A 27377-nucleotide genomic window follows, 5' to 3' on the forward strand; every position below is an offset into this window, starting at 1 on the left:
TCCAGAGAAAGTGTTTAATGATGAGATCACCTATGAGCTGAGCTTTAATTTCTCAGTAGCTGAAGACCTCTCGTCTAAATAATCTAAATCAAGACTGAGGCAAAGAACAAGCTGCATGGGATAAACCTACACCTGACTTAGCAATGGCTTATCTCACATCTGGTTTACAGAGGTTTAACTCCACTGCCCCCCTTCAGCTACTCTAGATTTTAGAGGCAGCCCCAAGACCCAGAACATTAAAGGTTTTTCAGTATTCTTCATTCAACATTGTAAAGCTTAGCTCAGGCTCATTTTCAAATTAGCTTCCATGTTACTATTTAGTTATTATAACATTTACCACTGCTTAAGGGTTTTCCTAAATCAAGGCCTATGCCCTTGGAGTAAATCTACATACACAGGAAGAGATGGGATCCTAGAAACAGGCTGCAGGTCACAGTTCGGGGTTATTTTCCCTCATCCTAAAGCTGAAGACAATCATTTTTGGGCCTTCACAAACGACCTGTGGTGAGGGTACTGACAAAGTTTCATTGCTACAAAAATTATACAGGTTTTAGAGAGACGCCTGATTTTTGCTGGGGGGGATCCCATTACAACCAGCTGAGTCATTCAAACTGATGGATGTTAAGAGCAGTAACAACCCCATTGAAATCATCTGACAACTGAGTCTTCATTAAGTCTGATGATCACTATAATTAATAGAGATGTGGCCCAGATTTGAACATCTACTGAATGCTTTCATGGTGTTTAAAATTCAAACTTAGTCTCTCACGCAAATGCTGTTATATTTATAATGGGCAGACTTGTCACACTCCCGGCCACTAATATACTCAGGCTGTGGGGTGTCTGCAATTCACAACTGCACCTGCCTCCCAGTTGTGAAGACTGAGCTGATCTTTAAGTATCAGGAGGAAAACCGTGATTCTATGTGGCTACCTGGCTTAATTTCAAACAAAGCAGCTTTAATACAGCTTCACTCAGGTGAAAGAAACAGCTGTCACCAATTTTGCATCATGTCTTTTCCAGAACAGGGGATTATTAATAATTCTGCTGGGCAGCTAGCACATCACCCACATTTTATAGTCAGTGGGGGAGAACTGAACTAATGAAAGCCGTATTATAAGTGCTTCTTGTCATAACTCCTTTAAATACTGCAGCACCGGCTGCAGTGGCATATTTTCTCCAGAACGGAAATTTCGTAAGGCCTGATCAATTTTCAAGGGACTCAGAGCAAGATCATAGATGAGGTTATAGTTGTGGATCAGGCGCCTTGCTTTTTCCTTTTCCAGCATGCCTAAGTTAAAAAAGAAAAAAAAAATGATTAATTCCTTCTACAGATGAACTGAACCCCTTCAACAAAAATCAGTCCCTTCAATTCATCATTTTTCTTATTGGTATATGGATCAATACACCAGGGCTGGGTCCTGCAGTCCTGCACCACCCCTGCCCAGCTAGGGTTGGGTGCTGCGGGTCCCACATCACCCTGCCAGGCCCCCATACACCAGGACTGAGCCCCATGCCACCCTGCACGCCCAATCTAGTGCGCAGCCACAGCCCTCAGGACTCCCCAGAGATCCATGGAGGACTCTGCAGGCCAGGAAAACAGTGCGGGGGGCTGGATCTAGCCCACAGGCCAGAGGTTGAACAACCCCAGATTAAATTTATGAAATCCAAACAGATCAACTCTACAGGAAATGAGCCTGAACATCAGGACTTTTGATTCAACCTCATCTTAAATCAGGTCAAAGTGAAGAAACTACATAAAGCTCTCATAGATTGTCACTACTGGGACAGAATATGTTTTGGAGATGATCGGGCAACACACAAAAATGGGTAAAGATTCAACAGACACTCCCTGGGTGGAAAGAGTTGATATCTACAGTGAAAAAATAACCGGCGAATACATCCTTACAGATGGATTACCAAAAAGGAAATGTGCTTTGCCTGCCCTACTGTCTTATTTGGGCCCAATCATCCTCCCTCAGTGAAATTCTCCCTCTTCATCACATGCATGTTTGTGAGGCCAAAGAAGAAAGACAGGTGTGTAGTTATGTTCATTCTCTGCTATGAAACACTTGCCTGGAAAATATGTGTAGTTAATCTTCAGGACGCTGATTAGCCCCAGATATGTAACAGCTTGGAGGCTGGCTAATTATTAGTTTCACGTTAAGCTAGGAGGTAATGCTGTTGTAGGAGGATGGAAGCATATCTGAGGGGTTGGCAGTTTGGATACATTGGGATTTTTTTCTAAAGCAAGTTCTGGATACCCCTTTTGCCTGCTGGCAACACAACTCCTGAACCTGTCCTCCTGCTGGGCCCAGTTCACCTTCCATTCAATTCTGGAGCCCTCACTCAAACTGGGAACTCACAGGGGATACATAAAGGCATTGAGCTGACTGCAAGAAGGCAGGATTATGCAGCTAAAAGGAGCCACATCCAAGAGCAGAATATGGCCCGTTCTCAAAACACTAACTCAGAGCCCCTCTTCTGCCCTTACTGGTATTAGCAGTTGTTGTTTTCTTTAGATGTACTTATTCAATAGCATTTCTGCAGTACTGAACCCTACTGGATCTGGGTGCATCCCTGAAGGGGCAGATTTAGGGGGCAGTGCAGTTGCATCCCCCTTCCACATGCAGGTTGTATGCAGGGAAGCTCCAGTTCCTCGTGGCCCAGGGGCCTGGGCCCCCTGTGGCATCCAAGGTACCCCTGGGCCCCTAGGCTGGTGTGGGACATCCCTACCTGCACCCAGAGGAAAACCCAGGGCTAGAGAGGGGGAGGGAGGGAGGTATGGGGGGGAGAGAAGGAGAACCCACGTATAATCATTTCCATTGTACATACAAGGAAAATGAGTTGCAATGAAATTTAAGTGATTCATATCCTTTCAAGAAGTTCACAGCAGAGTTTGGGACAGAATCCACACGTCCTGACCTACAGGCCTGTACTTCTCCTACAAAGCCATTATGCAACTTCTTCAGGTAATGGAGTTCATGGAGTCCCTTGGCTGAGGAACTAGAAATTTGTCTGACTTTGTAAAATAGACAATTAATTACTCTTATTTGATAGATCTGAGCCTCATGCCCTTACTCATGCAAGTAGCCCATTGAGTAAGAGCTGTAGGCCTTACTTTAAAAAGTTACCTGTGTTTTTTATGTCACACAAATAAAGAGCTCTCTCCAGTTTTCTGAACCGGTCTATCCAAGTGTCTTGCTCTTCAGAATCACTGGAGCCAGCCAGACCAAAGGAGGACTGTGCTACTTGTTTTTCTTTTCCTTCGGTAGAGCTGTCATTTTTAATCCAGGTCTCAGAAGCTGGAATTTTGTGGCCTTTTGTTTTTTCCTGCAAAGAAAATGAATGAAAAGTGTAATAAAAGAGTAAGCGCCATAGCTTTTTAGAAAGACAATACAGTAGTCCATAAAGAATCATAGAGAAAGTAGGCCTGGAAGGGACCTTGAGAGATCATGTAGTCCAACCCCCTGCCTGAGGACAGCTGATTCGAAATTATATATGGATTCATGGAGGTGCAGTAACATCATCCTACATAACAAAATACAGGCAAAAACTTTATTGCAGTTGTACTTAGGAACCCCAGCCATGGCCAAGTTCCAGTTGTGCTAGTAGGCACTGTAAAAACATGTAGTAAAAAGATGGTTCTTACTGCAAACACTTCTGCATTCTGTTTAACCTCTTGTCTCATCAGAGAGCAACTATTGACCTCATCATTTCATGTCTCATAACATGCAGTCTTTAATGAGTATTTAATTTACGGATTAAAGAGGCAGAGGCCTTGTTAAAATTTGGGGTTCAAGAATTGAGAGACTTAAGATTACATAGAAACTGACAGCAGTCACTTATTAGGACTGCATACACTGGCATACATGAAGACAAAGCAGGGATATAAAACTTGTTCCACTTAACGTCAAAGGTAAGTGCTGAGGGCAGACTGGCCCAGATTGTCAAAGGTATTTGGGTGCCTAACTCCAACTGAAATCATTAAAGCCCATTTTCATTTGTGGATTGCAAATATGCTGAATTCTTTCACTGAAAATTATGCTTTTTGTTTCTGCTGGAACCTTTAGAAAGCAACGAATTAAAAATAATAATAAAAGTTTCTTTTAAATGCCTACCACAAATACAGGCTCTTCTCAGTCCATTGCATCTACATTTCATTTTGTGGATAATGGTCACTTTTCTCTTAAAGCACTGAAATTAGCATTGTGACCACTCTTCCTTTGATCAGAGCTGGTACGGTATCACAATTCATGTGAACAGAGTAGAACAATAAACTCCAGAGCATGACAGAGACCCAACAAGAAAGTCAAACATTTCCCCAAATTAAAAAAAAAAGGTAATATAAAATGTAAAAGAGAAAAAAAGGAAAACATTTGGGTATGGCCTTCTTTATTAAGATAAAAGGACCCCAATCCAGTGATTAACATAACTTTTAAGCATGGAAGTGATTCTCTTGAACCCAATAAAACCAATATGCTCATATTAGGCAGGCCAGGTTCTTTGAGTAGATGTGATCTTTTTTATTAGATCAACTGAGTAGTTGAAAAAAAGGTCTTGGCAGACTTTTGGGCGCAGTCATCCTTCTTCGTTCATAGGAAATCTCTGCTGTTCTGAGAGCATTTAGATACCTTGTTAGACTAGGCTTTAGGGCATGGAAGCGACTGGTAGAACATGAAATAACTTCAATGGTTGCAGTATTTGTCCCTGCCAGTTGACTAGATAGTCATATGTTGTTCATTAGTTTAAAAATGACCAAATGAGGTCATCACCTCTGCCCTGTAGAGATAGCTATATAACAGAACAGTAACATCTCCACCAAACTCCTTATCGGCTATTTCAGTGCAGTCCAACCTTTTGGGCGAGCATGCCACAAATTAAACCTCACCCCACCCTAGACCTGCCATTCTGATCCCCTTTCCCTGCCTGCTCTGCTTTCTGTTCAGTACTCTGTTCTCCCTGCCCAATCTCCTGCTCTTCCTTCTGCTTCCTGCGTATCTGCCGCTGTGCTGCCTGTCCCCTCCCACACCTATTGTGTGCCACACACAACAGGCTCCTGTGGTACTTGTGCCACAGGATGGCCATCCCTGGGCTATTTGATTGTATGCATTCTGTTGAACATACCGGATGCGTAGCCAGACCATCACAGGTTTCTTCTTTGATTTCACCTAAATTGGAAAGAATCATAAGCATTTCTTGCAACCATACATGCCATAAAACAGCACAACACTTGAGTTTTGGAGCTACCAGCCTGACCCAATGTTCACTGATGTCAGTGGACCAGGTCAGGAAGAAACCTCCAGCAGAAGTGAGCTATTATGTGGAAACACAGTATCTTTACAATTTATTTTTAAGTATCTTCCAAGAAAAAGAAAACATGCTGCACTCTTTCATTTTTATGGGAAGGGCCAAGCATTTTTCATTTGGCCCTATCTGATTTGAAGCAGTGTGTTGTTTTTCATTCAGGGATTTTCTGATATTCTGATTTTCCAGTGGGGTTTAGAAGGGAAGCTCCTGTTTGGCCTGCTAGGGAAAAACAGCATTTCTTGGCTAGTTGTAACACCCAGTATGCTGGTGAACCCATTTAAAGGAAATCATGAAAAAGCCAGGACCTTATGAGCAGAAATAAGAGAGCAGGGTTCATACACAGTCCAATATAGACCTAATTCTAGTGTGGATGGACTGGAAGTTGTGCTCCAGGAAACCTCTGAGGGGCCAATGGTACAACATGGCACCCATTGCCAAAAGTACCGCACAGCAGTATTTGAACATCACCTATAGTAAATTGTCGCAGAGCACGCAGGTGCTGTGCTCCTATGAAGAGGGGAGATGTATCGCAGAGCACGCAGGTGCCCTACTCCTTAGGGTGGAAACAGCTAGGCAGAGGGCCCGAGCAAGGAGCTCAGGTGCTGGTTACCAGGGCAGCCACAGTAGTAATAAAAAAGCACAGCTGTGGGTTGCCTGGGGAACCGGTGAATCAGCTAACTGGAAGGGGCAGGGCCTGACCTATATATAAACCCAGGCTGTGTGAAGAGGCCCCAGGGCAAAGGGAGCAGCGACTGATGAGTGCCAGAGGACGCGGTTGCGAGACAAGGGCCATGGAGAGCCCAAGTGCCAGACAGGGTGCAGAGCCAGACAGACCAAACAACTTCCAGGATATCTGTGAGGCTTGGGGCGTGGTACAGGGGCGGTTGGAGCCACGCATAGCCCATAAGGCTGGGGTGCACCGGGTCACACAATACAGAATAGGGGCCAGGATACAATAGAGCACCGTGTCCAAGGGGACAAAAGGCAGCCTTCCTTATACATATAAAAGATCAAGACATGGTGGGCGAGAACGAGGGTGCTTTAACATGAACTTGGCACGGTATGGGGTGCTAGGGGAGATCACGGCTGCCCCTAGGACCCTGCGACGTGACATAAATAAAAAGGATTACCTAAGGCATTGCAGTTACCGTGGTGTGGTAACTGTTGGAAAACACTGACCTCTTAATGGCAACACCTGTACCTCATTTTCATCAGCCAGCTTCTGTTTCCATGGAAATGGGACCAGACGCAGCAGCTGACTTAGAAGATCTCTCTTATGTGGATCTCAGCTGTGGCTGCCAGCTGGGCTATGTAAGCACCATTTTCCAAACAGCACCTGCTACACTTTAGGATGCAAGAGACCCCTATCATCTCCCAAGCCAGATTCTGCTGCCAGTTATACTCATGGATGTCTGCATTGACTCTATCTCATACAAAGGAATCACTCTCACTTGTGCTAGGGTAATAGATAATGTTTCAATTTTCAAAGGAGGTGGAGGATGTCTTAACATTACTTTTAATGTCAAACCATTTCTTTTTCCTACTTTTCCCTGCCCTTCTCCATGGGTCAACTGACCTGATCTCTCATTTGGAACAGTCTCCATGGAGGCGCAGTGACCCCCGAGGACTGACGGCCCTGACTTAGGGCAGTCTTTTGTGCCTGTTGGTTCTGTGGCTCCATTTGTTGACTTGGCCGTCAGTTTAGTTTTATCAGTATATCTTGAAATCCAAGATTATGCATGGACACAACAGGTAATGGAAAATGGTTTTAAAACCTTCTGGCAAAAGTCCTGCCCTTGATGAATGTACCCCCACGTGAAGCCCCACTGATATACATACACCTGAGGGCTCAGTTTTGCTCAGCCTAGTGGTGCTCCCCACTACTCATTGCTGTGGTAGCTTGGTAGCGATCACTAGATGGTTGCCAATGGCTTTTTGGTTACCCACTTTCCCACAGAACAAGCAAAAAACCTACAAGGCTCCATGTTCCCATTTTGTTTTTTGGGTTTAGTTCACATATGTCCACGTTTCTTGGGCTGGCCAAGTGCAAAAGGGAGTATACATACTTCACCCTGTCAAGAAATGGTGTGATAGGCATGTTCCCTGATGCTTTCCACACCCATCACCAGTAAGTAAAACACTTCCATTCTGCAAGGAATCCAGGTTGAAGCCATACTGGTCTAGAGGCTAAAGCAGGGGTGGGCAAAATGCAGTCAGGAGGCCAGATGCGGCCCACCAGGACATTCTATCTGGTCCGTGAAACCTCTAAAAATTTTAGAAAATTAGTATTTATCTGCTCCTTGCTGCCTGTCATGCAGCCCTCTATGGTTTGCCAAAACTCAGTAAGTGGCCCTCCTCTCAAAATAACTGCCCGCCCCTGGGTTAAAGTAATCAGGGCTCATGGTAGAGGTGATAGCTTTCATTAGACCAACTAGACTTCTGCAAACACTTCTGCAAAAATCTGCTTGGTCTAATCAAAGATATCAACTGTACCATGCGTCCTGATTGCTTTGGCCATTCTGCAAGGTATTCAGCACCTAACAGGCATAATCCAGCCCTACACATTCAAAGTTAACCCATTACAGCTGGAAATTCAAACCTTGATGCATGGTTTAGCTAACCACTCTAATTGATTTCCTTTTGATTTCAGCTTAATATCCTTCTTTTTGGTGATTATATTCCTGTGCCTAAATTAGTGTAGATTGAAGTATAAATATTTAATGGCAGCAAAGAGAAGTTATCATTAGGGATGAAGGGTGTTTTTAGCTCAAGAGACAGCTGGTTTGCCTCCAGCCAGATGGTCAGAGGTTTAAGTCCAAACTGAGAATCCTGAACATGCTCCAGTGCTACAATAATGATTGGCTGAACTTACAGTTTGGCCATCAAGTGAATATTCAATACCTAAGAATGCTTCCTGAAGATAATTAGATTAGTGTGATGTCCACGTCAACAGCTCACAATCCAGCTTTTGTTTCAGCTTTGAAAAATCGGAAGCAAAAAAAAAGTAGCCCTCAAAACCCAGCTGCCTCCATATGACCGCACACAGTAATTATTAAAATTGAGGCCCGTATCAAAATTCTGGATCCCAGTTGCACATTTGAAACTTTAAGGATGTTCCAAGTCTGAACTCTGATCTAAATCCAAATTTTGCAATTGCTTGTCATTTAACTGAAAACCGTGGTTACAAACATAACAGCTTTTTGATTATCCAAATCTGCATTCCTATTCATATATTATTTTATATAGTATGTTTATATCCAGAGTCATATATTATTATGGAATTATTACATAAAAGCTGCTTTTAGGATATTAACGAGCCTTTTTAATGAGAGCATTTATGTTTCATATAACCATATGGAAATAGGAACTTCCAGGTTGGGGCAATCTCTATAAAGACCTGTAGACATGCCCAGGAAAAAATTGAAAATGAGACATTAGCAACCAGTGCCTCTTTTGCATCATATTTTTATCACATTATTTAGGTCACACTGATTTCTTACTACCACAATAAACCACTGATTTCTTATTACTACCACAATAAACCATTTTTTAAAACTTAATTCGGGTTGATCTGAAATTTGGCTTCTTCAAAGTCATTTTTGTGTATAGCACTCAGAATTTTTCAAAATAGCTTAATGCTTGAAATTTTGGGGGGAAAAATGCAACTCAAGAATATTTGAGCCTTACAGTTCAGTCAGTACACCAATATTTGACAATGACATTATTTTCTTAAAATGTGCTTTCTTCTTTTTGGTGAAAAATTGTTTTTTGATTCACAAACGTCTAGAACTTAATAAGCAGGGAACCAGAACAGAGAGGTGGTTTCTTTACAGATCTCTGCAGATAATTTGATTCCTAACTTCTGGAGAGGGCAGGGAGCTAAGAAACACCTCTGTACTGAACATTTCCTACTCCAAGTGGCTCCCAGCATAGTGTTCAGGGTTTTTCCATTGCCCTTTCTAAGGCAATCAAATTCTTCTGCCCATGCACTACACAGGCAGCTCATGGGTCTAACTCTGGGATTCAGGCACCTAAAAGCTGGTCCTTGTGGTGCCTAACTTTGAGGCATGCAAGTCCTCCTTTGAATCCGGTTCCATATGAAAGCAAATGTCCCCTTTCACTTTTGCTTGGGATCTGTACCTTAGATACGGAGGTATTACCATATACAGAATATTTTACACTATAATTAAGAGTCAACGTAACATTTTTTGTGGAAATGTGACTTTGAACTCAATTGTTTTCCATTAAATTATCTATGTCACTTGGAGGAGCTGAAAATCAGTCCCCGTACTGTGAACGAAACAATTTTTGAGGAGTTGATTTTGAAATGTCTGTTTAAAGGGAAGGAGACACTTTCAAAAATCATCTTTCTGCTTAAAATACTGCATGTTTCAGAGCTATAGGTAACAGCTGAACTGACTAAATCTGAGAAGGAACGTAGCAAAATTCATTTCTCTCTTTGTCTACTTAATTCTGTGAAAGAATATTCTCAACTGGGTGCCACGGCACCCTCAGATGCCTTGAGATACTCTCCAGGGAGCTGCAGGATGCCATCACTGTTAGGCGTGCAAATGTAATTCACATGATAAACCCAGAGATTTCAATGAGGAATCAGAAACATTCCGACTTGCTGTTGTTTTTTTGTGGTCTTGCAACAGAAAAACCTGCTCTATTACTTTTCTCTATATTCGTAAATAAAAAGAAAAGTGACAACCAAGAGCTGGAATTTTCTGAAAGGTGTCACGACCCACCAAGGGATGCCTCAAATCTAAAAAATGCTGAAAACTACTGCTCTAAGCAGTCACGTTTCATTTCAAATTTGTAATTTCAAAGATTTTCCCCACAGTTAGTTGACAATGGAAAAAGTGATTTACTGAAAAGACCCTTAACAAGTATTAGCACAGGAGCAGAAACATTTTTGCAGCGCCCCAGCCCCTTTTAGGTCTTGCATAAAGCATCCAAAAACAGAGGCACCAAAAATCACTAGCCCCTTTTAAAACTGGAAGCTTTGACTTTATAAATACACATTTTTTTCTCTACAAAACAAAAGCAACTGCTGGGCTTGGAGTTTCTGAACCAAATCGGAACAGGGCAGTAGGACAAAACATTAAGATAAAAGGTTGGGGGGGTAAAACCTAAGGAAATTAATTATGATGGAAAAGTAATCAAGTGCTATGATCATCTATGTACGTAAATGCTCTTGTGGATAATATGTGCACATAAAACATGCCTCAGGAATGCTGAGCCCTGCTGACAGCCAAGAATGGGGTAATGAACTGCCTCTGGCTTACAAGGTCAACACTCAGAAGCGAGTCCACGTGAGGCTAAAAGAGGCTAAGCTAGAGGGATTTACATCTTCCTCTAACCTGCTCAGCCTAAGTTACTCCAAGACAAACTACCTCCAAGTCAAGCCCATTTCCAGGGGTAACCGCCACCATTTTACACAACCCCTTTGGATTTGGGTTTGAATTTGACCTACTGACTCCTAGGGAGTCTAAGCAAGAGACTAGAAAAAAGAGGTTTTATAAGGAAAAGCAACTAGCTAATACAAGTGTGGGAGGAGGGCTACATTAACCTACATCACCCTTTTAGTTTATTGTTCCTTCTGTACTACTCCTTTCTATCCCTAGGCATGGAAGTTAAACCATATAAAACTCCCATCTAGTCATTTCCTGATCTGGTGCACTCCAGACGGTGCCCTGCATTTTAAGGAATGCTTCATGAATGCATCAAAGTCCAGAATTAGGCCTTGGAGGGGAAATCTTTTTTGATACATCTGGCCTTTATCAGCTTTCTGTAGACTGTTAAACAAGCAGCAGACACAAGCAGAATGCGTGTCATCTCAGCCTGGCTGATCACACCGCACGATAAAGAAAAACTGTAGAAAAACTGCCACTTGTCAATAAACACAGGAAGAGATGATGGGAGATAAATTCCTGCTGGTAGCCAAACAGCCTGGACAACTGAAACAAGAAGACCATGTTAAAGCTTTCCAATATGGGCTCCTCTGCTACAACACAGAGCTAGGTCGGACATGTGGCAAAGCAAATTAAACCCACCCAAGCAGAAGAACTTTGATTAATGCCTGGACTGTATCTGCATCGATACACCTAGGGTAACTATGACCCTTATCTTTCAGGGCACTGAGTATCAACACCCCCTCACTGACATCAATGCGGTTGCATAGCACTTTGCCATCTAACAAGTCTCCCATCATTATTTGGGCTGATACCAATCACTCTGCTTTGGTAGCCTGCGGTGCCCACTTTGCACTGGTATCAATAAGGTACAAGGCAATGAAACTTCAGGTCCAGCACCATCTTTGCATCCTCCAGGTCAATGCATTCCTAAGATAAGTCTCCTGAACCTAACAGAAGCAGATCCTCAGTTGGCATCAATTGAGAGACATTGCAGCTGGGGGGATAACTAGGGCAGGGCAAGAGGGGCACCCATCCAGGGGCTGACTAGGAGAGGGTGCCAGGATCCTGCCCCCTCACCAGGGGTCTTTGCCATGGCAGGGGAAATGCCACACTGCCTATGCTGGGCCACAGAAACTGGGCAGTGCAGCACCACACCCAGGAGTGTAAGGGGCCAAGTGTGGCAAGTGGAATGGTGTCTCCTGCCCCTAGATACATGTTGTTGTGTGGAGCCTAGGTACCAGCTGTTGTGACCCAACATGGGTAGTACAGAATTTTACCGGCTGCGACAAAGGCTCTTGATAGGGGAGAGGGCTGTACAGCTGTGAAGGAAGCCTCATGCTGCCTTTTGGCTACAGGAGCAGTACAATGCAGTGCTGTACCATATAATATATATGGGGGGCTGAGAAAGAAGGGAGGCAAGTTGAATGGAGCTTCCCCGCCAAACCAACCCATCCCCCCTTGCCCTGGGTGTTCAACTTGCTTGCTATGCCTCAGCATTGCAGCTGCATTTGCTTACACTATTTGCCCTATACATCTGCATGATTTTTCCCCCCTGTAAGTATCACACTTTACAACAGCAGTGATAGAAAAGCCCATTAAAAGGAGAAAAAGGTAAAGTACAGTGAAACAGGTGCACTTTACCTGCTATTGAGAGAGAGAGGGGATTGGCTTTCCAATTACAAGCAGTGAACATCCTGAGTCGACTGCATGAATCCAGCTGTGGGGAATTATGATGCACCACTTGCCTTTGGAAAATATACACTGTTCTGCTAATTAGGATTGAGACAAATGTTTGATGAACTTTCTTCTTTTTTGTTTCCAGATTTGTAAGACCTTTTCATTTTGAAAGAAAAAGTGCTCAGCATGGTCCCTTGGGAGGATGGCATTACCAACAGCAGGGCACAGGCTAGAAGACAGCTTGCTACACAGAAACAAGACATTTCAGGAACCGCTAGTCTGGTAATAGACTGTTTTCAGGCCGCTTATTATATCTCATAGATGTGATTTACACTGACAACCCCTCAACTTACCTGCAGGAAGAGGCAAATTAGAGGCCATATCTGAGTTAGCTTCCTTGAGTAACTCCACAAGCTTCCTCCATCTGCATGGAAAACATTTTGAAATTAAATATTTCCAGTTTCTACCTCCTCCTCCCCTCCCCACAAAAAAACCCAAAACCAGTTTAGCGCATTGACGCTATGGAAATGAAGCCAGAGATATAGTTAAAACTTAGAAATAAATGTGCAAAAATAATTTTGAAAAGAAGAATGACATTATAAATATACATCAGAGCAAGATAAATAATAGCATGAATAAAGCCTAATGCATTCCAACGCATTCAATAAATCATGTAACAAACTATACACATGTGCTTGAGACAATGCTTTCAAAAGGGGTTGCCCCCATATTTGCCAGTGCAATGTGCAACTTTAAGATTGTCCTTAAAGTTGAAGAAGATCAATTTTACATGGAGCTCTCCGCACATCACTTAGCAACCCTGTATGGGACTTTTCCAGAGTTCCTTTCCACTCTTGCAGGCTCCAGAAAATAACCTGACTCCCCTCCACTTCTGCAAAAGACTGGGAGGAAGGCCCTTAAAAGGAATAAAGGAAGGAGATGTGTAGCAATACCAGATGTTCCTCCTCCTTCCAGCCCCCAATTTTCTTTTTGACAAGTTAAAGAGAGGACATAACTTATTCTGCTTTGTTCAACAGGGAAAAGTTCACGTGACTATAATCACTCATGATGTTTTATTGATTTTAAGCACATTTAATCAGAAAGTGGCTCAGAGCTTGATTCCTGCTAATTACTAAGAAGCAGCATTGCAAATGGCTTCACAATTGGACTGCAGATTAGAGAGGACAATATGTACTAAAATAATGATTCATGCATGCAGCTCCCTAGATTTATTTTGTTTATATTGGATTTTTTAATCTTTAAAGATGTAATTCTGCATATGGGCAAGCGGCATCTAAAGTCTTTAACGAAATGGGTTTAATTTAACAGACAAGGCTTTAGCCAAAGATGGTAAGTGCGTGGAACAGTTGATCCCTTTCAAATGTAATTCCTCACTGAAGGTCAGTGGCATTACGGTGTCCTTCACTGCACTACACATAGGTAACTGTCTAGCATATGAAGCAAGCTATGATACATCTGTACTAGGACAGTCACCAACACAGCCCTGCATTAAGACTCCTCTGAAGACAAGTTCAGGCCTAAACTGCAGGTGCAGGAGCATGGGACTTGTTAACTGGATCAAGCCAGTGGTCCATCTGATCCAGTATCATGCCACTGGCATTAAACAGTCAAAGAACTATCAGGGGAGATGTAAGGTCTACTGGTGTGTGGTGCTGAACAGCTCCCAGATGAGGCCATGTGAGCTTTCACTGACTCTCTATTATCCCACTGGCAACGTGTAGGGGGTGCACGTGGGTACACGTGCACCCCCTGAGTTTGGTGGTGTACCCCCTGCAAAAAGCACCACCGATGCTGCTGGCGGTGACTGCGGGCAGTCACCACTTGCCACCCCACTTTGCCACCGACTGCCAGTGGTACCTGCAGGCAGTCCCCGATTGCCACTGGCTGCCGCTGCCGCTGGCATCTGCAGATGGCCTGCAGGAGCTCCCCGCTTGGCCCCCCGCTGACATCACCACAGCTGCCTGCTGGAGCTCCCTGCTTGCTGCTGCCATGACCCTGCTGCCAACACCGCCGCTGCCTGCGGGTGGTCGCCGTGCCCCCCCAGCCTCCGAGGGCACGCAGCGTTCACGTATTATCCCTTAGGTGTACAGGGCTCTCAGTGTTCTGCAGGATCCAGCCTTGAAAGCAAAGGGCCTATCCTGTTTCCAGCTGCTAGGAAAGTAGGGTGGAGAATCAAACAGTGAATGGTCTTTCATCTCACCCTTGGACACAGCACGATTGTGCACCAGAGCTTTCACTCACCGCCCTCCTGGAACCAAAGATGGGCATTTAGGGTCCTGAAAATCTATGAAATCTATGAAATCACAGGTTCTGGACCTGCCACTGTAATTGCCGGTCTCTACGACACACCTAAGAGCAGAGTGATGGAAGGGACTCATGTCTAGTGCAACTTTAAGGATACGCTAGAAAGACGTATCAAGTGAGGATGGTATTAAACACTCACTGTACTCTGCCTCCTGTGCACAACTCGTGTTTCTTGAACAAAGCTTCCAGCAACAAAGGAGCTAGTACTAATCCATGCTTCTGGCAAATCATCTCAACCTGGAAATATAAGATGTCCATTGAAAGCTGGTATTAACCAAGTGATTTATGATTTACTATGAATCAGGTTAATATCAGACATACCAACTCCTGTGCAAAAGTGTCACAGAAAAGCATCCTAAAACATGCTAACAAAATGTTTTATGCTTGTGTGCGGTGCGCCACTGGCTGATCCATGTCTTAGGAGGATGACTTCAAACACTGCACAGCAAAACTCTGCTGACCTCCAGGGAGAATTCTGAATGCAAACTCAACGCAGAATCGAGTGACACTGTATGAATAATACCAGCTGGAAATGTTCCATTTTTTAACCAAAAGTAGGACTGCAACTAAATGGGGGGGGGGGGGGGGCTGTGAGAAATATCCAATGTTCAAAATTTTTTTGAAAAACTGAAAACCAGTGTTTGCAGAGGATGTCAGAGTTTTCAGCCAAGCATTTTACATTTAAAAATGTTGGACAAAAAGCTAACGTTTTCTAACCATGATCTACCAAAAAGAATTAAAAATAACTTATAAGCCTACATTGAAATGAAAACCAAAAGACCAAAAAACACAGGCAAACTCTAATTTGTGTGCTGGATAACCCCAAAAGGACTCATCCCTATTCTTATCCAAAACATCCCTTCTCCCTCTCACTTGTCATTTTAGGTCGGTGACACAATGAGCAATGACACATTGTCTCTTGTGTAGTATAAAGCCTCAACTTTCCATCTACTGAGAAATTCATTTAAGCTCTACCAATCTAATTGATTTTTCATTAATTAGTTTTGCACCCACTGGCTATAATATAGGAGTAGTCTAAACTTTACAAGGCCACAAGTTTTAATAAAACCAGTTTTAGGGCTTGTGACACCTGCTCTTCAGCTCTCCCCAACTCTCATGCATCAACATTTTTAAGCTTAAGGAATGGAATCCCTATCGCTGGGATAATGCAGGGTACACCCTAAAGCAGTGTACCTACTTACTTTACAAAATGAGAGAAGGCCTGAAGAGGACTTGTCTTCTTTCTGAAAACTTAAGCTCAGCTTTTCTAGGTCCAGTTCCCTTTTACGTTCCCTTATTGCCTGCTTCAAGGTCTGTATTGGGTCTTCGGAAGTCAGAAAGCTAAAGAATTAAAATATACAGAATACCAATTTATTGTCATCCCCCAAATAGCTCCAAAAGCTTTAAAAGTACATCCCCCCTCCTGCGAGACAAAGAAACTCTAGCATATGCTGGCAGGTGAAGGTAGGAAGAGAAGAAAAATAGCATTCCAGCTAAAACGATAGGGTAAGCCAGGTGCAATTAACCACGCCAGATATTGGCCAGATTATCAGATTTAATGCTCTGATTCCTGTGAAAATTTCTCTAAGATTTATATTGACAATTTTATCAGGACCTTAGAACTTTGTTGTTTCACCTAAAAAATGGTACTTTCAAACGCCTGAATGCCTCCCAGCTACAAGTTGACAGTGCGCTCACTATCAACTCGGAAGGAAGAGGAACATCTGCTGACCCAACACCTGTAGTGAGCCATGTTTCCTTGGAGGTTTTCCACTCCAGTACCAAATGGGCCCAACTCTATAGGTTCGGACAGAAGCACAGCAGAGATGGCATGGTTGTGAGCCATCCATCACAAATATCAGCTTTGTTTTTGCCTCAGGCTCTTTCTGGCAATACTAAACTTAATGCATGCTTTAATAAAACCCTATCTCTGTGGAAAACTCATCCTGTGACACTTGGCACTGCCTAATGTCACTGTGACATGCAATGATTAGAACAATTAGTCTCACGGGACAGAAACATACTGGTGTCTGAATGCTGCATGGTGGACTATAAGAAATGAGGTGATCATCTCAGTCCAGCTGCTCATGCACTGGTGTTCACATCACAAAAAACCCACTATTCCACCTGAATTTCAGCAGTAAGATGAAGAATGCAATAGGTGCATAACCTTTGTACATTTGTTACATACATTGGTAGGAGGGGGGCATGCACTGAAAGTGTGTCTGGGCAGTCAGAACGTCCATTTGCAGAGATATTAAGCCAGTATTTGCACCAAAAGATGCACTTGCACACACAAATATAACATTAAAATGCTTCCTCTAATTGAAACGTTTTTTCCTTGCCAAGGTTAAGTGAAGAGATTCTGTATAATCTCAAATGATGCTTCCCAGCATTATGTAGTGTAGGTGTTCACAGACCCAAAACATGTTGCTCTAGGAGTGATTTGAATGGATCCAAGAGAAAAAATCTGTGTTCCTCTGAACTATGTAAAACATTTCTTAATTGGAGAGCCATTTCTGACTCGAGAATCCTCAATGAAAAGTGAAGGAGTGAAAATATTTTGAAGATATAGCACCTACAAGACTTTTACCAGATGGAAACCTGAGAAAGGATGATTTCCCAGATACATTGCTCATTTGCTCAGAGTAATTAGTACATGTAAAAAACAAAAATAGAACCTTTTGCTTTGATCCTTTGCAGTTAGACTCTTTACTTGAAGACCCGGAGCACATGTCTCGATATTCTGCATTTTAATTGCTGCAGCTAGTCTTAAAAACTGAACCAGCTTGTCATAATTCACCTACAAAAATACAAGTGGGTATGAGCATAAATAAAGGGAGTAGAGGAATATCACTTTATTTTAACCTTTCACATATTGTTGGAGGGTTTTTTTTGGTGGGGGCGGGGAATTATATTTCATTTCATTTCCAAAGAGTAAGTGCCAGTGTCTTTGCTAACTTCACTGGACACTGGAAAATGTACATCCCAGTTGAGGGTGAAGGGATAGATAGAAAGGAGACAGAGATAAGGAGCAGAGTAGGTGCGGACAGGAAAGGGATATATGAGAGGAAAAAGGAGACCTGACAGCAAGAGTTGAGAAAACGTTACTGGAAAAGTACTATTGTTAAAAACTGCGGAGCAAGTGCTGCCTCTGCCTCTACTAAACAGGTGCAGCAACATCTGGTGGCTCCACTGGGGATAAAAGGTGGGTGCCAAGTGTTACTGCTGGTGTGGCTGCTTGGAGGATGCTGACTCAGTTGCATGATTCATGCATCCAACAGCACGGCACAGGGAAATGTAATGTCAGCCCCATTAGCTAAAAATGACAGGTCTTTGATTCTTAAGGTGAGGAAAACTCTCCACAAGCAGCTGTACTAGAGTTAATGGGTGGGATTTTCAAAAGCCCTCAGCATTAGCCTAACTCTGTGCCATTTCCAGTTAATGATGCTAAGCAATTTTTTTTAAATGCCATGAGCTAACATCTGTAGTTGGATCATTGTGGGCACTAGCACATAAGCACAATTGCCAGCATATTACAACTTCCTTTCTGCTGTCGGGGCCTGCAACCGATTACAGTAGCAGCCCTGAAGGCATGGCAAAAGACAGGAAGTGTGCCAAAACAGACCGGTCAGGTAGGCCATGTTTGCTATAGTGCAGACTAACCCCCAAGTAGAAAAATCAAGCCAAAATATGAGCATCTCTAAGCTAAAGCAGTTATTGCCTATTAATCTCTTCTATTTGATTTACATGGATAAGAAAGATAAATAAAAGGCAAATTGACCCCTCCCCCCCCAGTTAAGACATTTAGATTAACATACCAGTTCAGAGTCATCTGCTTTGAAAAACCTCTCAAAAAGAAGCTTGACAGTCGGTAATTGTAGAGGGACTTCATGCTTCAGAAGGAGACAACTCAGCTGTGACTGAGGAAGAAAGCCTGAAAAGGATGGATCCTGAGCCTCAAGATCTCTCAGCACTTCTTCCAACAAAGCCAAATTAAAAGGAGCCCGTCCAAATTCATTTCTGACTAGAGTCAGGAGAGAATCGTCTTCCTCCGGTGACTCTGTTGGCCCTTGGTTGAAAACCTGGTGGAAATTAAGCATGATAACTTGGTCGATCACCCATTTTTAAGAAGAGCAGTGATCATGTAATATATGGTCACTCATAGGAGGTGGCAAAGCTGACGTTTGAGCGAACACTGCATTACAGCCCCATTTGAATGTCTCTACTGAGCAAGCCTGTAGGCTCATTCTTCAGCATGCAGAGTGCTGTCAAAGCAACATGGCAGCAATAAAGGTTCCCCAAAATGGGCAGCCACGGACTTCCTTGCCACAGATGAATTGTAGGGCTGCAGGCAGTGACATCGCTCTGGTCACTTTGCTCACTTTATGAAGCATGCTAAGGACAGGAGGTGGTGGAGTGGGGTCCCTAGGACTTCTGAATGATTCTCAACTGCTGGTGACATAACTTAGCTGCTTTAAGTGATGGTGAGAGCTTTTCCAGCTGGTGTTGGGACCTGGGGAATAGAAAGATGATTTAGAGCCACCTTTTCTCTGTCTTCTTTCCCTTTAGAATAAATGTGATTTATGTAAGGACTATGCCCATAATAAACCAGAACATCATAAAAAATGTTTAGTAGGTGAACAATTATTTCAATATTTAAGTACAGTTACCTGGTGCTCTCCTACTTGTTGTCCTAAAGCCTGAACTCTCGTAAATGGCTTTTGGAGGACATGAATATAGGACAAAGTCTGGTCTCCTGAGGGTACGCTGACGCACTGAATATTTGATGATTTTGAAACCTGGGAAATGAAATGCAGAATTAGATGTGAGATGATCAAAGGAGTATAAATGCCTCCGCTCTTTGAGTGCAAATATGAAATGCTGATTTTAGTCACCACGCAAAGCATATGCTGGTTATCTCGACTTAAAAAAGCAGACATATTTACGCTCTAACACTAACTCATGTTTAAATGAAACATATATTACAGCAGACACTTCTATTCCTATAAATAGCTCCTGCAGCTCTGAAATCCCTTCCCTCATTGCTTAAGATAAAGACGAATCCTTTAAGAGTGCTCATGACTCGTAGTGGTGCAGTTCTGATTCCCTCCAGGAGAGGGCAATGATGCTCAGATAGACGAGCTAATCCACTCACATTCAAGTTTCCAGCAACAGGTTTAAAGTGCTTCATGTGTTACCCTGACGCTGAGCATTAGAAACAAGCACCCGCATTAGAGATTAAGGTGAAAAGTGCTCACTACTTTCAGCAAGAGATTAATTCGATCCCAACATTCTGAGGAGGAAGTCTGTATAAATGAATCAGTTCATTTCATTTCACAAAAGTCTGAATCAGTAACAAGTCTCTCCTTTATTTTTTGATGAAGTCTAAATTGACACTGAGGCTAAATGAAATGTAATTTAGGCACTACTGTCCCAGTGAGTTCAAAACCAAAAAAAAAATAGCAATCTGTAAAGTCAGTGGATCCTTTATGACCACTGTGTCCTCCCCATAGTGCCCCATCAGATTTGTCTTGCCTTAACAACGGGCTCCAAGTACAGAAAAAATGTCCCAAATATTGGCCTTCCAAATCATGGTTTATTCATGAAATGCCTTGGTTGGAGAACTGGCAAAAATCTGCTCTGAGCTGTGAAAGTAGGGCCTAGTTATAAATACAACAAACAACTGTACATACTCCAGGAGAGATAAGGTGGGAGAAATTCATTTCCTGGCTAGGAAGTTGCTGAACTAGGAAACAGATGTGTTAGCTTTTCCTGTGGAAATCTGTCATTGGTCTTAAAGCCAAGAGGGCTGGATAGCAATCCTGTATAGTGAAGAAATGGGGGAGTAAGATCCCCAATTGATATGGCCCTCCGAATGCTCCTGTTGAAGGGGACAGAACAGAGCCCGTGCACATGACAGTTCCTCCAAGCAGGGGAAGCAAAGAGTAGGAAAAGCAGAGTTGAGCAAGGAAGTAAGGAAGGCAACAAGCCCTGAAAGCAAGGAGGTTAGAGGCACAGTGGCACAATTTCCACTCAGATGGGGCAGCTCTGGGCCATCCCACACACAGGGCTGACTCCAAATTTTTAGAATCTTTCCACCCAAAGGCAACATCTCCATTTAACTCACCAAATCAGGCACCTCAAATTACTGAACCCTTTAAAATCTAGACTCCTATTAAAGTGCACCAGTTTGTCCATCTATAACATGACAATTCAGGAACTTCACAGGTGCATGATAGACCTTAACTCGTCTGCAAAGCCTTCTGAGATCCTCAACTTGCTAAGGAGCTGAGTGCAGCACCTGTGCTCATCTTGACTTCAAGAGGACTCCAGAGTCCTCAATAGCATAAGGCTTGCATTACTAGGCTCTTAATGCACAGCAGATTATTTACATTGCTGCAAAGAGATCTGCTTATTTCCATCCAGTTTGACATTAAGTATTTGCCACAGAGTTTTCCTTAGGAGAACTGTGCAATTCATAATGTTGCGGCTGCAGTTATGGCAACTCACTTTGCCATCCAAAAGTCTGCTGCTGCTTGTTCGTGCATGTTTAGACTTGTCCTCTTCCTGTTTGCCTTTATTCTGTCTTGCATAATCAAAGTCATAATTGATCTGTTGACAAAGAGAGTTACTGAGACCTGGAGGGTTTCCATGTATCTGTCTTGTATTAGAAGGGGGCAACTTCTTGAGTGCAGCTTGAGTTTCAACCTCCATGCTCTCCTTTCCCGTGCTGTGAAAAAAAGCATAGATATAACATGGTGCAAATGTATGTTCCATTTTCATGAAGATTAAATAGTAACATGGAAAATATTTTGTCTTTAGAAAGCTAACTGTTTGGATGGAAAGGTTCAGGTATTAGCAAGGAGCTGGGTGGGGATTACAGCTTAAGGTCAGAAGAGACTGTTAGATTTCAAGCCTGATTTTCTGCATCAGACCAGAGAATTTCAAGCTACTGTGTATTGAGTAGAATTTCCTCTTTCTTCTGCAAAACTTGTAGAGGAAGAAACGTTAGGAAGAGGAAATCATTATTGTTTTAGGGTTTTAGCAATTAAAAGCAAGAACTAAATAACATTTATAATGTCATGGTACACATTCCTCTCCTTTATTGTCTTGGATTGAAACACTGACCCATATCATGCCATCTTATGCCAGCATCTTGACCATACATGTTCACTGAGAAGTCGGCAACAGCACAAAAGTTTAGCTAAGCGCCAAGGCAAATGAATTTTTAGTTAAAAGTGACACTGGAATTATTTACGGTTCCCCTCACTCTTCCCAGACACTACATTAGAATTCCAATTATTCTAATTCTGCCTCAAATTCTGCTATTAATTATCAAGCAGGTTATTTTTTCTATTACCCCAATCATTGTGCAGAGATTGCATGTATTTTACAGCCTGCATTGCTCTCTGTCATTAGTATAAGATACTAGAGTCCAGTCAACCCCGAACATCCCTGAAACAAGTGGGATTGCTGGGTTTTATTATTTCAATTTACACTCAGCATTTGAGTCAGCTAGTTATTCCGTATTGTGCTAAAATATCTTAGGGGAACAAGCTGCTACTCACAGTTACCCAGGTGAGATTATCAAATTAATTTCTTTAGCAACCTTAAGTTTTGTGAGGACTGGAAGACTGGCCGCTCAATTTCTGCCTTTTCCTTTTGAAGATTAGCACTTACAGGAATGAAAGTTGGGCACAAATCTTTGAAGATTCTTACCATTTATTATTAATACCATTCGTTTTGATTCATGAAAACAGTGTCACTAAATGTCAGGATCAACATGTGATATGTTATCAACTACATAAAAACATGTATAATTTGTTAGTTTTTATATCTATCACAGAGTATACGGTTTCCAGTCTAGTTAGATTTAAACACATACACACACACACAACGATATGCTTAAAAGTATCAGTGGAGATTCATTATAAGCACCTGTGTAGAAAAGGTCAACAGAAATGTCCTGCTGTGCTGTTCTTTTCTATAATGCTACCTATTGAATATTTATTTTATTTAACTTTTACTTTCACTGGACTATAAACATATTTCCTATTACTAGATTTAGAAATCATACCTCTTCTCTTTTTCTTTATGTTCTAAAAGAAGCCAATTCCAAACTGTCAGCTGGTCTATCTGGGCCAAGATTTTCCAATATAAGAACCTAAACTAAGATGAACTGTCAAAGTTGCCTACAGGTTCTCAGATAGTTAATTCCCATTAAAAAGTGAATATACTGACATTGCACAATGTAGTGTCATGCATAGACACTAAGGTAGCTATGATAAGCTAAATTGTTAAGTCATTGCTCTAATGCAGCTATACCACTTCTGATTACCCAAACTAGATGAGAGTTAGCTAGTTGAGGGTTAGCTCACCTGGCTGACTTTCATTGGGACTGGGAAGCATAAATCGCTTAGCTGCTTTTGAAAATGTTGCCCCAAATGCCCAGTGCCCTCAGCAGCTTTGCAAATCCTGGCCTCACGATCCAGATTTTCTGAACAGCTCATCACCCAGTCTAACTCCTACATGAAGTGCCCCATTGCTCTCAATGGGAGCTGGGAGATCCCGAGCACTTAAAAAAATCTGGTCAGCCAGTTTTATCTGAAGTCCTTCAAAAATCTAAACCACAGTCCACATTTTAGATGCCTCAGGTTCGTGATTCTCAAAAACCCTGAGCACCCTCCATCACTCCCAGTGCAAGTAATGAGGCCCACACGCTGAAAATCCAGCACTACGTGCAAACCATGCTCAGTGAAGCCTTAAGTTAAGAGATCTGTTTTTGACCCAAGCTCCTGAAAAGTTCCCAATATATTATACACACACACACACACACACACACACACACACAAAACAACCAGTGTTCAGGCAAATACACTCATGGTATGGCTGGATAAAGCACCATTCCAAGAGTGAAATGCTGAGGAAAGGTGAATATTATGTATATACTAAACTTTATCACTCCAATTCATTTCTCAACCTTATTTATTATTGCAAATACCTTCTGGTCAGCGTTGCTGTCATAATATCTTCTCTAAATTCTGGGCGCATCTACACGAGATGTTTAATATGCAGTTGACTAATTAGCTGTGCAATATCTTGGCATCTATGCACGCACTCCTAATTAGGCTGGAGTAAACTCTGCAACGGGATAGTACTTGTAAATAACAGTAAATACAAGTTCAGTTACTACTTGTAAATACAAGTACTACAAGTAAAAAACTCCACAGCAATGCATGTGTGGACACTGAAAAGGCTGGCAGGGGCATGAGGGTGCTTCAATGTGGGGGCTGCCTGCTGGTTAGCCCCACACTGAAGCTCTGTTGTGTCCCAGCCAGCCCCTTTGCAGCAGGCTGACCCCCAGAGAGCTGACTCCTAGAGCCCCTGCCTGCCAGGGCTGCTCTGACCTGGCTCAATATTCTGCGGTCCTGGGCATACGTTCAAATGATGTGCCCAGGAACAATAAACTCCAGAACAATAAACTATGCAGTTTATTGCTTTGCATTAATTGCACATGTAGACGTGCCCCCTGTGCACTAGTGTGTAGCTCTCAGACTCTGGGATGCTCACTTCCACCTTTGATTGGATGTATCCAAAATACGTATGATATTATTATATAATACTAACTTTTCCTCAGCATTTCAGGCTCCTGGAGTGGTGCTTTACCCAACAATCCCACAAGTGTGTTTGCCTGCAATGGAGCTCCCCCGAGACCATACTTACGCCGTGGGTTTTTCTACAGTGCAGCGGATGTATTTGCTCCCGATGATTTTCATGACGGTCTCCGTGTTCACGCTATTTCCACAGGGGACACTCCTGACTGAAGCCATGATGCGGGCTGCGTTCGGCTCACGCTCTGTCGACTCCACGGCCGTTCCCCTGTAACATCACACAACACGGTATGGCCAGCCAAACCAAATCCGCCATCTCGCCCCTTGGGAGCAGAGCCAGATAGCGCTGGAGAAAGCAGGGAAGCCACGCACCCACCAGACTGCCTGGATTTTTTTTTTTCCCAGAAAATTTTTCCTGTTCCAAACTAATCAGCTGAATCAATTCCAAATCCGTGTCATTCAAGAACCATAAGTGGCCCTACTACCAGCAAACATCCTCCACCCCTGCCTGAGGCTTCAGATGTTTCCAAATCATTTGTAGGGCATCTTATGTTTCCTACGATGCCCCTGAGTTTCTCTTGGCTTCAGCTGCAGGAGCAAGCTAGGGAGGAGTCTTAAAGTGGGCATAAAGTCAATAAAGTGGGCACAAAGTCAAGATCTTCCGTCTGAAAGAAAAAGTGGGCAGTCAACTACACATTACCTCAGGGGGTACTACCGCATGCCAGAAAAGTGGCCTTTTTTTAAAAATTTGTATCCAAGGCCAAATTAGCCAAAACTAATTCCAAGCCCAAGAGTCCCAAACCATAAGTGGCCCTACTACCAGCAAACATCCTCCACCCATACCCGGGGATTCAGATGTTTCCAGAAACCTTTGGTGGGCTTCCTACTTGCAGGCCCAAGCCTGGAGGCTTGGGGTTCGGATACCCCCGAGTTTTGCTCGCCCTTAGACATAAGGCCCTTGGAGCAGGCAAGGGAGGAGACTCCCCTTTCCATAACCTGGGCTCAAAGCCCCTGCACGGCGGATACCGAACCACGCCAGAAGAGCGGTTCACCTGCGAAGCAGTTCCAGAAAACTGCGTTCTTGGACCCAGCTGCGCGGTATTTCCCCTGCCACGTTAAGAAGCCACCACACTTAATCCGAGCCTTCAAGAGGTCAAGAAGCAATCCATCCTCAGCGACTAGGAAAATGGCTTTATTAGTGGCCACGGTGCCACTAATTAGCGGGCACGATTGTGAACAACGCGTGCCCCCGCGGTGGCAGCAAGCGGGGAGCGCCTGCCATCTGGGGGGGTGAGCTCCGGCTAGGGGGTCAGCAACCACCTACAGACCTTGCTGCCGGCAGTGCCCAGTGGCGATCGCTGAGTGCCTGCAGATGCCACGGGCCAGGGGGATGGCGGGCAGCGACGCACCTTCCCCTAGAGGGTGCGCCCCTACAAGACTAGGTGCTCTGAGGAGCAAGCAGGTGCTGAGGGCGCACGCCGGTGGGTGCCTGGCTTGCAGGAGTCAGGGCAAAGCAGCTGAGAAAGTGGGCGGCAGGGCAGGAATCAGCCGAGACGGGGAGAAAAGCGGCCCCAGCCCCGCGACTCACCCGCGCGGCGGCTCGGTCCCCGGCGGCGGCGGCGGCGGCGGCATCGGCGTCGCCAGGGAGGCGGGAGGTGGCGCCCGGCGCCGCGTCTGCACCCGGCACCACCCCTGCACCCGGCACCACCTCTGCACCCGGCACGTGCTCCGCTCCCGTTGTGCAAAAACCAAACCCTCAGCGACGAGTCGCCCTGGCTCCCAGCTCTTCCCTGAAAAAGAGACCTTTCCCCCGCCCGAAAACAACTAAGCAACAAACAAAAAAAGTCAATCCAGACCCGTTTCAGCTAAGACGTCCTCGCCACATTTCCAAAGCAGTTTTGCAACACGCCGCTCTCCTGCTCCACCAATACCGGCGGCGTTGTTGTCAAGGTCCGGCACATGCGCGATCAATTGCAAGTGCCCGCGCATCTCCGCGGCCGGCGCGCAGTCCGCCAGGTGGCGCTGCGACAGGCACGGGTCTCCCGACAGACCGTGTTAGCACGAGGGGCGGATTTGCAGGGAAGGCTTCCCCAGCACCGCCGTGGGTTGCTGCTCTCACCTCCATCCGGCATGAGTAAGATTGGGATCCTTCTTTTGCACAGAGTACTTCTGCATAGGCATCGTCTTGTAACAAACCAAAAAAAAGATCCTAAAGCCCATGACAACGTTTGGGGTTTTTTAATTACTTTCTTGGGGCTCAAGAGTACATACATCTACTGTTAGATCATTAACAAGAATCAGAAAAAATCGTAATAATCTCAGCTATAAGGAGCTAACATACAACTAAATGGTGTCGCCATTTAGATTTCTCTCTATAATGCTCGTTAGAAAAAATATTTTCCCGCTGCAGTCAAATACCAGGTCCCCAAGAGATTTGGCAACTGGTTATATACTTGACAAAATAATTTTATAACAAAGTGCTCAATGAATGAAGTCTTAAATAATGGGGGGGGGGGGAAGGCTCGGAAATTCAGAGTTGGCCAATACGCCACGTTGAGTTGTTGCTTTTAGATGCTGCGTTCACACCCTTTCCAGATATACCTTGGCTGGTATGTATGAATATGGGATTGAATGACAGCATTGCTTTGAACGTCACTGCTTTTGAAAAGCCAATTTATGGCTTTGCTTTTGCATAATGATCTTTTTCTTATATATAAAATGTACATTTCTTGCCTATTGCTTATATTAATATGAATATTGGGAAGGACTGAACATTTCAGCTGATTAAATACGAGATTCTTGCTCTTACGTGGCACTTTCCTCCGCAAAGGATTCTCGAATGACTCCCAGGATGTGGTCGTGTTTATATCTAGGCACAGCCTATTATTTAAGGTTGTCTGACGCTTTTCATTCTAAGACCCTGTTTTTAGCTCTTTGTAACTTTGCCAAACTTTAACCATTTGGCTAGAAATCCTGGTGCTGGACACTTGCCTGAGGCTGATTTTAATTTTACTCAGAACAGTTTGGCCAG

The 27377-nt window shown here is 43.6% G+C and overlaps 1 protein-coding gene across 3 annotated transcripts; it reads right to left on the bottom strand.

Annotated features, from left to right (window-relative positions):
- On the bottom strand, nt 1–26339 carry C5H1orf87 (chromosome 5 C1orf87 homolog). Of its 3 annotated transcripts, XM_090048511.1 has the most exons (12): nt 25935–26325; nt 24459–24614; nt 21246–21465; nt 19406–19534; nt 18554–18817; nt 17414–17535; nt 15935–16073; nt 14872–14969; nt 12761–12831; nt 5128–5171; nt 3135–3333; nt 1–1291 (listed from the first exon to the last, which is right to left on the bottom strand). In XM_090048511.1, exons 1-12 carry the CDS (start codon nt 25976–25978, stop codon nt 1131–1133), a joined length of 1647 nt encoding a protein of 548 aa, XP_089904637.1. In that variant the 5' UTR covers nt 25979–26325; the 3' UTR covers nt 1–1130. The 3 variants fall into 3 exon arrangements, with proteins under 3 accessions (XP_089904637.1, XP_089904639.1, XP_089904638.1); XM_090048513.1 differs by lacking the exons at nt 14872–14969; nt 15935–16073 and having other exon boundaries at nt 25935–26327; XM_090048512.1 differs by lacking the exons at nt 1–1291; nt 3135–3333 and having other exon boundaries at nt 5127–11273; nt 25935–26339.
- Nucleotides 26340–27377: the final 1038 nt, after the last annotated feature.

Source organism: Crocodylus siamensis, chromosome 5 (genome assembly GCF_052110815.1).
Source record: "Crocodylus siamensis isolate JL-2025a chromosome 5, ASM5211081v1, whole genome shotgun sequence".
Lineage (NCBI taxonomy): Eukaryota > Metazoa > Chordata > Crocodylia > Crocodylidae > Crocodylus > Crocodylus siamensis.

Coding starts and splice junctions, on each gene's coding strand:
- C5H1orf87 (XM_090048511.1), bottom strand. CDS start 25,978: ATGCCGCCGCCGCCGCCGCCGCCGGGGACCGAGCCGCCGCGCGG. Junction 17,536..18,553: donor AAGCAGATGACTCTGAACTG/GTATGTTAATCT, acceptor GTATTTTTGTAG/GTGAATTATGACAAGCTGGT. Junction 3,334..5,127: donor ATGGTCTGGCTACGCATCCG/GTATGTTCAACA, acceptor TTTTCTTTGCAG/GAAAAAACAAAAGGCCACAA.